The sequence below is a fragment of the Podarcis vaucheri genome, assembly GCF_965113315.1.
Source record: "Podarcis vaucheri genome assembly, chromosome: 2".
In the NCBI taxonomy this organism is placed as follows: Eukaryota; Metazoa; Chordata; class Lepidosauria; order Squamata; family Lacertidae; genus Podarcis; species Podarcis vaucheri.
In genome coordinates, this window is record NC_138760.1 from 118,394,105 (window position 1) to 118,406,604 (window position 12,500).

Genomic DNA, 12,500 nt, shown 5'->3' on the forward strand with positions numbered 1-12,500 from the left:
GAAGCACCACTTTAGCTAATGGGGCCTCCTGCTGCTGCCACGCCACCGGAGCACGATTTTTGTTTTCATCCTCAAGCAAAGTTCTTAACCTGAAGCACTATTTCTGGGTTAGCGGAGTCTGTAACCTGAAGCGTATGTAACCCGAGGTACCACTGTACCGCAATGCATCAAACATTAAAAGCTTCCCTAAACAGGGCTGCCTTCGGATGTCTTCTAAAGGTTGTGTATATCTTTATCTGATGGCGTTCTACAGGGATGGTGCCACTATTATTATTATATTTATTATTATTGATGGAATTTATATACCGCCCTGTACCCGGAGGTCTCAGGGCGGTTCACAAAACAAAATCAAAATATAAAACCATGAAATACCCAATCAAAATAAAAACAACAACCCAATAACCTCACCCCACCCCCATTTTAAAAGGTCAATCAACTGAACCAAAGGCCTGGTTAAATAGGAGCGTTTTTGCCTGGTGCCTATTGGTGTATAGTGAAGGCACCAGGCGAACTTCCCTGGGGAGAGCATTCCACAGACGGGGAACCACCACAGAGAAGGCCCCGTTCTCGTGTTGCTACCCTCTGGACCTCTCGAGGAGGCGGCACATGAAGGAGGGCCTCAGAGGGTGATCTCAGGGTCTGGGTAGGTTCATATGAGAAGAGACAGTCCCTCAGGTATTGCGGTCCTTAACTAGAGTGTTACGTCTTCCCTCTTGTTTTCTCAAACAGTTTCTGGGGTGGTTTAACAAGCCCTCTTTCCAGGGAACTGGGAATGGTCATTCGTGGAATAGGGATCTTCTGGCAACACTGTTTAACAGATTACATTTCCCAGGATTCTTGGGGGAAGACATGCCCGTTTTAAAATGGCGGGACACTTCTCTAAATGCAGCGAGCCTTGTGCGCCTGTGGTTGCTGTTATGTATAATTTGTTCCTTTGGAAATAAACAGTTAAAGAGCAACTGCCACAGAGGAGATATGGGAGTTTCCACCCTGCGGTTTCTGTTTCTCGTAATCACCAGCTTTCTTTTTCTCCTAAGTTTCTTGGGCTGACCCTTTGAACCACTTGGTAAAAACAGGGTTAATGATGATAATTTTATGATTTGTACTCTGGGTTACCCCAGCCAAACTGTGTGGCTTCCAGCATATAAACAAACATAATTAAGCATTAAAAACCTCCCTATACAGAGCTGCCTTCAGAAAACAAGCACCATGTTACCATGGAAACCAAATAGAGCTGGTGAGACCATTTCACTCCTGCACAAAAACTTATACTCCCAATTTTCCAGGTGTCTGCTATGAGCTCTAGCTGGCTAATCCACCGACACAGCTTTCTCCACCCTCAACTTTTATACTTGCAAGCCGCCTGGAAGCTTCAGAGATCTTTGACAGACCGCTTCATAAAAATATATATTTATTCACAAAATTTCTACGTCACCTTTCTGTGATTCTATGAGAGTGGATAGGGAAGGGGTTGTACCATTGCAGTGTGGCCCGGGGCTGGTCCTGGGATCACTAAGGTGATTTGAGGGTATGGATGAGGAGCAGGAGAGCTTTGATTCATTTTGCTTCTCAACTGAGCCTACCCGATTCACACTTTCTGAAACAGCACAAGAACTGAAAGGCAGCCATCTTTTGAAACCCGTGCTTCTCCAGATTTTGCAATGCAGCTGTCCAAAAGTGCATGCACTGATGTAAAGTGTGCATACAAATGCGTATAATGGGTGGGGAAAACATACACATAATGCGTTACATTAGGCAAAATTGCTTTGCAAAAATGTATCTATTTGGAGTGCTGGAGGAGACTCTGGAGAGTCCCATGGACTGCAAGAAGATCAAGCCTCTCCATTCTTAAGGAAATCAGCCTTGAGTGCTCACTGGAAGGACAGATCCTGAGGCTGAGGCTCCAATACTTTGGCCACCTCATGAGAAGAGAAGACTCCCTGGAAAAGACCCTGATGTTGGGAAAGATGGAGGGCACAAGGAGAAGGGGACGACAGAGGACAAGATGGTTGGACAGTGTTCTCGAAGCTACCAGCATGAGTTTGACCAAACTGCGGGAGGCAGTGGAAGACAGGAGTGCCTGGCATGCTCTGGTCCATGGGGTCACGAAGAGTTGGAAACGACTAAACAACAACAACATCTATTTGGAGAAGGGGACATTAAAATGCAAATTAACTTTCACGAGTCCTTTAACAATAAAAACACCAGAAACGAATGTGGAGAATGGAGCTTGAGATTGGAAAAATGAGACATTTGCCCATCTGTACTTGATGGACCTTTGTCCCCGGGTTTTAAACATGCAACTGGAAAGTCCCAAGTTTACAACTGAGATTGGAAATGCCAGGCTGAAGGCCATAAAACCTTTAGTTGGCCTTACGATAAATCATATAAACCTGAAAGTGGCAACAAGAGAAGTGCCCTTGAAAAATGGGCTGTATCCCTCTAGATTGGAGCCCAATCCATATTATACATTTCAAATAGCACCATACCCCTCTAAACACCCTCTAGAATAGCTCCATTTCCCCTCATAAAATCCCGGGAACCGGAGTTCGTTTAGGTTTCTGAGAATTGTTAGATGAACCCCGTTCCCTTCACAGAGCTTCACACAGCTTCCTGTGGGAATGAGAGCTCTGTGCGGAGACCTAGAGATGTCCTAGCAATTCTCAGCCACCTGTATCATAAACTACAGATCTTTTACGGGGTTCTTTTGAGGGGCTAGCCATGACTGTTCTAAAGTCTAGACTGCTTTGAGTCAATAGTGCAGATGTGGCCTTCGTTCCCGTGCAAGTCAATGGGCCTGAAGTCATGGCACGTGGTGTCCCATTGATTCCAGTGGGAACAGACTACAACTGGGCAGACTGGGGGATTTTTTCTGCCTCCAAGCCGCCCTCGCTGGCTGGCTGCAGAGAGCGCAGCTGAACTGCTTCTTGGAGGAAGTGTCAATGTCACCTGTCGGCTTTCCTCATTGACTTTGTAGGCTCCTGTCGTTGGACTAGAGGACCCTCGCAGCCCCTTCAAACACTACAGTTCCTTTTTTTTTAAGATTACATAGAATGTAAACAAAATGGAAAACAACATAAACAGATCATTAAAGGTAAAGGGACCCCTGACCATTAGGTCCAGTCGTGGCCGACTCTGGGGTTGCGGTGCTCATCTCGCTTTATTGGCCGAGGGAGCCGGTGTACAGCTTCTGGGTCATGTGGCCTGCATGACTTAGCCGCTTCTGGCGAACCAGAGCAGCGCACGGAAACGCCGTTTACCTTCCCACCGGAGCGGTACCTATTTATCTACTTGCACTTTGACGTGCTTTCGAACTGGTGGGTTGGCAGAAGCAGGGACCGAGCAACAGGAGCTCACCCCGTCGCGGGGATTCGAACCACCGACCTTCTGATCGGCAAGTCCTAGGCTCTGTGGTTTAACTCACAGCGCCACCCGTGTCCCTCCTGTGCATAAAGGTACCAACCCCTTTTTTGCATCTCCAGCAAATGTCAGAGCTTTTCTTGTGCATCTTGGCCAGTTTGGCTAGGGTCAGAAACTATTGGTACAGCGTTTTCATTAGGTTTTCTCTCAAATTATAACATGCGGTGAACCTTATGTCTTCTCTCCACGCTGCATACAGTTCCACGAGGAGGCTTCTCTGGCCCCCCCCCCAGGCGGCCGACCCTCTCACATCTTTCCAGGGTGCCGTCCTGAGGCAACCACCTCGCCTCGCTTTCCCCCGATAACTTAGCTCATAAATACAGGCTTGTTTGAGCACTTACATCCGCTTACGTAAAATACAACCGTTTATGAGAAATGCAAAACCGATAAGCAAAGGTTTCGTTTTGCAGAGCTTGGCCTTGCCCAAAAGTCCGCTGAGTAAACAGTTAGGATTGCATCGCATGGAGTAGTATCAAGGGCAGGCTATAAAACCACCTGAAGAGGGAGGTAGCGAGAAACATTGATGTGAAGTCTCTGCCTGGAGGCTGCTGTCAACTTCAGAGACACGGAAACTTGAAGACTGGAGAGGTCCGATTAGCCAGCAGGTCTGTTTATTCCGCTGTTTCATGTCCTATTGTGGATGGAAGTGTGGTTTGAGTTTCCCCCGGCTTTGCTTGATATCCTGAGTCTGCCTTGGCCTTTGTAAGTTCCCTTGTATGTGTACGCGATAACTGCAAATGTGCATTTTGCGGCGATGCCTCCGGTTGTCTTGAGTTATCCTCTGCCTCAAAGCAAAAGGTTTCACAGTCAGAGGACTTCTGGGTCTGGGATCAAGGTAAGGAGGAAGGAGCAAGATGCAAAGCTATTTATTTATTTATATGTTCGTTTGTTTGTTTTGTGCTTACTTGCTTACACTCTGCACCTTCAAAAAGTTCCTGTTTTGTTTTTTTACCCCCCCCAAAAAAAAATCATTTAATTTTAAAAATAATTTATATACCTCCTTAAGTACCACAGTTTCTAAGCAGCATACAAAACACAGATACGGCAATAAGAAATAGCACCATATAAACGGAAAACCTCAAGAATATTAAAACTTTGCAGAATAGAAAAGCAGGATAAAAGCACAGTGGAATTTAGAACATTTATAAATTCCCATTAATGGGTTATATTTGCTGAGACTGGTATTTTTAAAAAATAAAAATAAAAAAGCAGTTTTGGGATTTATGCTGGGAAGCAGTAGTTTTTATAGTTTTTTGTCTGTCCCCTCCCCAAAACCAGTGATTCTCAGACTTCTTCCTCACTCCCATAGACTACTTGAAAATTGCTGGTGGTCTTAGCACCCACTGAATTATTTTAATTATTTTGCCTGTTGTAGCTATTGTAATCATAGCTGTCAACCTTCCCTTTTTTTGGCGGGAAATTCCCTTATTCCAGTGCCACTTCCCACTGCTATCCCGGATTGTTAGATATCCCGTAGACTGTCCCTGGGACAGGTGAGGCTGCTGATCCCTTATTTTCGAGGCTGCTGATCCCTTATTTTCAAATCGGAAAGTTGACAGCTATGATTGTAATTTGCACTGTGCTAGGTTTTTCACTGTATTTTAACAGCTTCTTTCATTTCTTACATTGCATTTTGCTTCATCACCGTGTGCATTCCGTAGAATTTAAAAAAAAAACCCGTAAAACAACAAAAATGCGAGGCAAGAAATAAAATAAGCAATCGAACGTGCAGTTAATAATCCAGATGAACACGTAATATAGAGATGCCATGGACAGCCAGAATGAAGTTCACATATCACAGTTTAGGAAACCCTGTGATAACCTATTAGGAATAGAGGAGCAGCTGTATATTATGGAATGTCAGTTCTTGGTGGGGGGGAAGAGGGGGGCAAAACGAAGTTCTGATTAGAGTAATTTATATGGCACAGAACAGTCCCCACCCCACCCCTTTTAAGACCACCTAGTTCAGGGTTTCTTGAAATTACTTTGCAGCACCACAATCTGGAGGGACAATGGTTACCTACGTAAAGGTAAAGGGACCCTTGACCATTAGGTCCAGTTGCGGACGACTGGGGTTGTGGTGCTTATCTCGCTTTATTGGCCGAGGGAGCCAGCGTACAGCTTCCGGGTCATGTGGCCAGCATGACTAAGCTGTTTCTGGCGAACCAGAGCAGCACACGGAAACGCCGTTTACCTTCCCGCCGGAGTGGTACCTATTTATCTACTTGCACTTTGAGGTGCTTTCAAACTGCTAGGTTGGCAGGAGCAGGGACTGAGCAACGGGAGCTCACCCCGTTGTGGGGATTCGAACCACGACCTTCTGATCGGCAAGTCCTAGGCTCTGTGGCTTAGACCACAGCGCCACCTGCGTCCCTTAATGGTTACCTACTCTAGTTTAAAGCTCATCCTATTATGGAGTTTCCTTAGGGTGCCTCCAGGCAGGAGTCTGCTGTGAGATTCGAGCCTCTCATGGTTGCAGGACTTTCACAGTACCCACAGGATATCATTGGCCAGTCCATATTCCCCCACCCCCTTTAATCCGCATTTGCCCTTTCCAAGGAAAATCCCATAGAATCTGTTGCCAGAACTCTGCTTGCAATACTCTACCAGCATGTTTGTAGTACAGTGGTACCTCGCATTACACATGCTTCAGGTTACAGATTCCGCTAACCCAGAAATAGTGCTTCAGGTTAAGAACTTTGCTTCAGGATGAGAACAGAAATCGTGTGGTGGCAGCACGGCAGCAGCAGGAGGCCCCATTAGCTAAAGTGGTGTTTCAGGTTAAGAACAGTATCAGGTTAAGAACAGACCTCCAGAACGAATTAAGTTCTTAACCCGAGGTACCACTGTATTAAGCTCTCTTCTGGAAGCGCCTGTACTGTTGCACTTTGACTTTCAGTTCAGTAAAAGGAATGCTGTTGTAGGTGTAGCTGCTGCAAACTTGTTTCGGTTATCGCTTCTGAGCACATCTGAAGTTAGCCACAGACTGAAGGAACCTATCAACACATCTGGTTGGTGAAACTACCCCATGTTATCTCCCTAACCCAGGGTTAGGCAACCTAATCGCCCTCTCAATCCGGCCCACAGACGGTTTGGAAATCAGCATATTTTTACATGAGTAGAATGTGTCATTTTATTTCAAATGCATCTCTGGGTTATTTGTGGGGCCTGCCTGGTGTTTTTACATGAGTAGAATGTGTGCTTTTATTTAAAATGCACCTCTGGGTTATATGTGGGGCATAGGAATTTGTTCATTTTTATTTTTATTTTCAAAATCTAGTCCGGCCCCCCACAAGGTCTGAGGGACAGTGGACCGGCCCCCTGCTGAAAAGGTTTGCTGACCCCCTACCCTAAACCGTGGAATCCAGCATCCATAGACACCCCGCCACACTCCGTTTCAGGTCGCAGTGTGCAGAGCAGCGCAGCAACTGACGCCGACAAATGGGCATCTGCAACAAAATGTTGCAGTGCAGCCACAACACCACCTCATGAAAGTGCTTCTTTTCAGGAGCAACAACAGCTAGCCTTTGACAGGAGTCTGATACTGCTTTGAGGGCTCACGAAGGAATGGGGGAGCTCATACGACATGGCTGTGGTATACGACATTGCATTAAGTTACAGAACAACCACTGCAGCGTAAAACTAGTAAACATCACCCACCTGCTGAAACAGCAATAGAATAATGCAAAGGAGCTCTCACTGTCCCCTAGAAATGCACACAAATGGGAGATACTGGTGAGAAGAGTTTTAACCATAATACAGTGGTACCTCAGGTTAAGAACTTAATTCGTTCTGGAGGTCCGATCTTAACCTGAAACTGTTCTTAACCTGAGGTACCACTTTAGCTAATGGGGCCTCCCACTGCCGCCGCGCGGTTTCTGTTCTCATCCTGAAGCAAAGTTCTTAACCCGAGTTACTATATCTGGGATAGTGGCGTCTGTAACTTGAACTGTCTGTAACCTGAGGTACAGGGTTGGAGAAAGTTCCTATCAGGCCCAGGCAGCATAGTCAATGTTCAGGGATGATGGTAAATGGAGCCCCAGCACATTTGAAGGGCTGAAAGTCTCCCAGCATTTCTGTAAAGGTACCGTTCCTTTCCCTCAGGGTTGGAGAGGCAGAGAAAGAGGAGGTGGGGCTACCTTTGAAGGTGACGGGGAAACTACAACTAATTCAGAATGCGGCAGCTAGACTGGTGACTGGGAGCGGCCGCCAAGACCACATAACACCGGTCCTGAAAGATCTGCATTGGCTCCCAGTACGTTTCCGAGCACAATTCAAAGTGTTGGTGCTGACCTTTAAAGCCCTAAACGGCCTCGGTCCTGTATACCTGAAGGAGCGTCTCCACCCCCATCGTTCAGCCCGGACACCGAGGTCCAGCTCCAAGGGCCTCCTGGCGGTTCCCTCACTGCGAGAAGTGAGGTTTACAGGGAACCTGGCAGAGGGCCTTCTCGGTAGTGGCACCCGCCCTGTGGAACGCCCTCCCACCAGATGTCAAAGAGAAAAACAACTACCAGAAGACATCTGAAGGCAGCCCTGTTTAGGGAAGCTTTTAATGTTTAATAGACTATTGTATTTTAATATTCTGTTTTAAGCCGCCCATATTATTATTATTATTATTATTATTATTATTATTATTATTATTATCATCATCATCCGTTGCCTTCAGATTAAACGTTTTACCTTGCAGGATTCATGCCACACCACAGTCATGGGAAGAACTGTCCTCTGAGTGAATGTTTTTATTCTTGCCAAAGTCACCCCTCTGCACTGTCGAAGCCACCAACTTTTGCACCATTGTGCCGGCAACACCAAACCCATGGCAAGGTTGTGCCTGCATGAAAAGTTCACGGAGAACATGCCTCTACGAATCCTTTCACAAACACGGAAGAAAGGTAGATCTCCGTGACTGAAACATAAGGGAGTTTGGGCTCTTTAAATGCATGAGATGGAGGTCAAGTAGGGGGCCTTTGCTTTAAATCGCACCTGCTCCCCATGAAAAACATCATTTCAAAGTAATCCTACGTTAAAACAAGCATTTCTTAACATAAGATTGCACCTTGCACCTTGTTAGAACACCTAGGTATATCTAATAATCGGTTGCCAGTCCAGTTCTTGGTGAATTTAAGGTGCTCTTGCCGGTGGTGTTTAAAGCTCTAAATGGTGCCAGGCAGCCATTTAAATTTCATTGCATTGAAATCCCATACTTTTGTAAGCTCGAGGTGGCTTACGTTGCTCATATTTAATACTGCATACTGTGTATAGTTTTACTGTGTATACTGTGTTAGTTTTATGATGTTAGCCACCCTGAGCCCGGCTCCAGCTGGGGAGGGCGACGTACAAATAAATTATTATTAATTATTATTATTAATAATAATAATATTATTAATAATCCCCGCAACACCTCTGTGAGGTACATTCAGCTGGTCTCCTGACCAGCAGCCGGTGGAAAGCGAGTTTTGCGAGTCCCTCTCTGGTTAAGTTTATGCTTCTACTGGCACCATACAACATACCTCCAGATGTGGTGGGAGTGCCCCAAAATCCAACTATTCTGGACAACAGCCACACGAGAAATACGTAAAATAACTAAGCAAGTATTAGACATCACCCCAGAATTGGCCCTACTAAACATCTTCCAAGACAACAATGCCCATTTACACCACAAAGAACTCATAACCCACCTACTTTCAGCAGCCAGAAAACCATAACCACACACTGGAGAGACCTGTCTAAGCATGGACCAATGGTACCAAATAGTATGGGAAACAGCCCTACTAGAAAAATTAACCAATAAACAAACTGACACCGGGACAAACAGAAGACGACGCCTTTACTCCGGTATGGCTCCCTTTATCACATACACAGCCCAACAAGACAACGATAAAAATCCACCAACAGCCTACAAATCAATACGGCTAACCTGATCCAAAACACCCACCCACCCCACTCACACATGAAAACAAAGATCACCACAGCCAATCACAAATAAACAACCACACCCTAGGCCAACCCCAACCTCTCTCACCACCAAAGGAACACAAGTGAACAGCACAAGCAATGCTGACACCAAACCCTACATACATTAAGCATAATAGAAACATCCCCACCCCACCCCACCCATCTTCCCCCCCTCCACCCCTTTTTTCCTCCCCCTAATGTCTCAACAAACGCAACAGATTTGTAAAAATGTTACATGGAAAAAATACGAAAGACATTACACACATACTTCTGTAAAACAAGAAAATCTTTAATAATAATAATTTTTAAAAATCCAACCATCCTTCTTTCCTTCTTTTTTCTCTTCTCCGCAGTGAACGTGACTCTGGATCCCAGCACAGCTCATGCCAACCTCATCCTCTCCCAAGACCTGAAGAGAGTAAGATGGGGATGCAGGACGCAGGACCTGCCTGACAACCCTTCGCGATTCGACTGGGAGCCCTTTGTGCTGGGCCAAGAGAGGCTCGCTTCGGGAAGACACTGGTGGGAGGTGGAAATAGAAGAGGCGACACCGCAGGCCCTGCGGACATCGCGAGAACCGTCCGTCAGGAGGAAAGGAGAGTCTCATCCATATGAAAGGCAATGGGAGTTGAAAGAAAACATGGCGATCTGGGCAGTGGGAGCTGCCAGAGAGTCCGTCATGAGGAAAGGAAAGGTCAGTTTCAATCCCAACGGGGGAATCTGGGCTCTGGGCAAGGCCCTGCCAGACTCACTGAGGACGCCATTGTCTCCTTATCGGCTCACAGCGTTTACATCCTCCGAGAGGACCCTCTTGAGCTTGAGACACGAGCCCAGGAAGATCCGAGTATACCTGGACTACGAAGGAGGTCGCGTGGATTTCTTTGACGCCGATACGGATGACTTGATATTCAGTTTCCCTGCAGCCTCGTTCTCCGGGGAGAGGATCTGTCCCTTTTTCGGGGTGTATTGGGGAGTCAGACTGAGCTGCTGAAATCTCAAATTCCCCAGCAAAACCCAATGGCCGAGTGGGAAATTCTGAACTGTGAGTGCTTGGTGACCAGCCGCATGTGAGGCATATAAAGGAAATGGATTTTTGACCAATGCAGATGTCAAGAGCAAGACAGCTTTCCTCCATCACTCCTCTTCCTTGCTTTGCTTAACACCTACGTTCTGGTGGACTCAAAACCTTTTATGATTTTATTGTCTGGTTTTATAGGTTGCTGTAAACCACTGACATTTTTTTTATGATACAGCAGTATAGAAGAAGAGTTTGGATTTGATATCCCGCTTTATCACTACCCGAAGGAGTCTCAAAGCGGCTAACATTCTCCTTTCCCTTCCTCCCCCACAGCAAACACTCTGTGAGGTGAGTGGGGCTGAGAGACTTCAGAGAAGTGTGACTGGCCCAAGGTCACTCAGCAGCTGCATGTGGAGGAGCGGAGACGCGAACCCGGTTCCCCAGATTACGTGACTACCGCTCTTAACCACTACACCACAATTTCTCTCTTATATAAATATTTATATAAATAGCTAAATAACTAAAAGCTTGCTCACCAATTTGTGACATTTTGGTTGGCCATAATGTTCAACTAATTACAGGTAGGTTGGTCTGCCATAGTCGAAACAAAATAAAAAAAATTTAAACTAAAACAGCTGTAAGGAGACAGTTACCATATTATGGTGACAGAAAGATCTGAACTCACTTCTTTCAAGTACAGCCATAACTTGGTTTTCAAACAGCTTAATTCTCAAACGTTTCCGTTTCGGCTCCAAAACACCGCCAACCCAGAAGTGAGTGTTCTGGTTTTTGAACATTCTTTTGGAAGCCGAACGTCTAACAGGGCTTCTGATTGGCTGCAGGAGTTTCCTGCAGCCAATCAGAAGCTTTGCTTTGCTTTCTGAACTTTTGGAAGTTGAATGGACTTCCGGAACGGATTCCATTCGACTTCCAAGGTACGACTGTACTGCATTCATTGTATTACACTGGGTGCTCATGTAATCTCACTGTATACAAGTTGTACAAGTGACAATAAAGTATTTCAATTTCAATTCTTTTAAGGCACCAAGGGACCAGACTGCTGTCACCAAGAAGCTCAAATACACAAGGCCAAGGTGGCATTCGTACTTTTCACACACACGGCAAGATCATGGGAGATGTAGTTTACATTCAGAGATACAAAGCTCAGCATCCTTAAAACTAGAGTTCCCAGCATTTTGGGGAAGGGTCCTTTAAGCATATGGTGTGTGTACACAGCCAGAGGGTTGTGCCACACTTTGAAAGAGCTTAGTGCTTTTGCTTCACAACTTCACTGGCAGAATTATTGCATTTCTATACATTCTATTAAATGCTTATTTGCTGAAGTCACCTGAAATGATAACCTGTCAGGAGGTAAGAGAAGAGAAAGCAAAAAACTTTTGGCTCCTGCTCTCCTTGAACAGCTTCCATCCCAGCTGGTCATTCAAAGAAATTGTAACTAAAAACTGTTCTGAGTTTGCTTACTTCCTCCTCCCAATCCATTTTCCTTTTGTGTTGTCTTTTTAAGATTCTAAACTCAAGAACTGGGACTGTTTCATTTTCGTTGATCTGGGAACAGCAGGGTAAAAACACTAAACTGAGTTCAATGAAACAAGGGTTCTAGATAAATCTCATGGAACATAATGAAATTGTGCATGCATTCACACCTTAGCCAAGGAGAAAACCTGGAATTCAAATTGGGAACAATCTAACTTTAATCCAAGTTCGCATTTGTCGTTGGCTGGTATCTGTTTGCCTCCCAGAGTGGAGTGGTATTTGTATGTCAATAGGAATCCAATGACAAGCAATGACAAACCTAGACAGCATCTTAAAAAGCAGACAAAAGCCAACAAAGGCCCGTATAGTTAAAGCTATGGTTTTCCCAGTAGTGATGTCTGGAAGTGAGAGCTGGACCATAAAGAAGGCTGATCGCCAAAGAATTGATGCTTTTGAATTATGGTGCTGGAGGAGACTCTTGAGAGTCCCATGGACTGCAAGAAGATCAAACGTATCCATTCTGAAGGAAATCAGCCCTGAGTGCTCACTGGAAGGACAGATAGTGAAGCTGAGACTCCAATACTTTGGCCACCTCATGAGAAGAGAGGACTCC

At 45.5% G+C, this 12,500-nt stretch overlaps 1 protein-coding gene across 2 annotated transcripts; it reads left to right on the top strand.

The window, feature by feature from the left end:
- The first annotated feature begins 3,886 nt into the window (after positions 1 to 3,886).
- On the top strand, positions 3,887 to 12,224 carry LOC309525207 (E3 ubiquitin-protein ligase TRIM11-like). Of its 2 annotated transcripts, none has more exons than XM_082210713.1 (3): positions 3,887 to 4,025; positions 8,108 to 8,312; positions 9,729 to 10,651. In XM_082210713.1, the coding sequence occupies exons 2-3, from the start codon at positions 8,237 to 8,239 to the stop codon at positions 10,364 to 10,366; spliced, it is 714 nt and encodes a 237-aa protein (XP_082066839.1). In that variant the 5' UTR covers positions 3,887 to 4,025; positions 8,108 to 8,236; the 3' UTR covers positions 10,367 to 10,651. The 2 variants fall into 2 exon arrangements, with proteins under 2 accessions (XP_082066839.1, XP_082066840.1); XM_082210714.1 differs by lacking the exon at positions 3,887 to 4,025 and adding an exon at positions 4,093 to 4,255 and having other exon boundaries at positions 9,729 to 12,224.
- Positions 12,225 to 12,500: the final 276 nt, after the last annotated feature.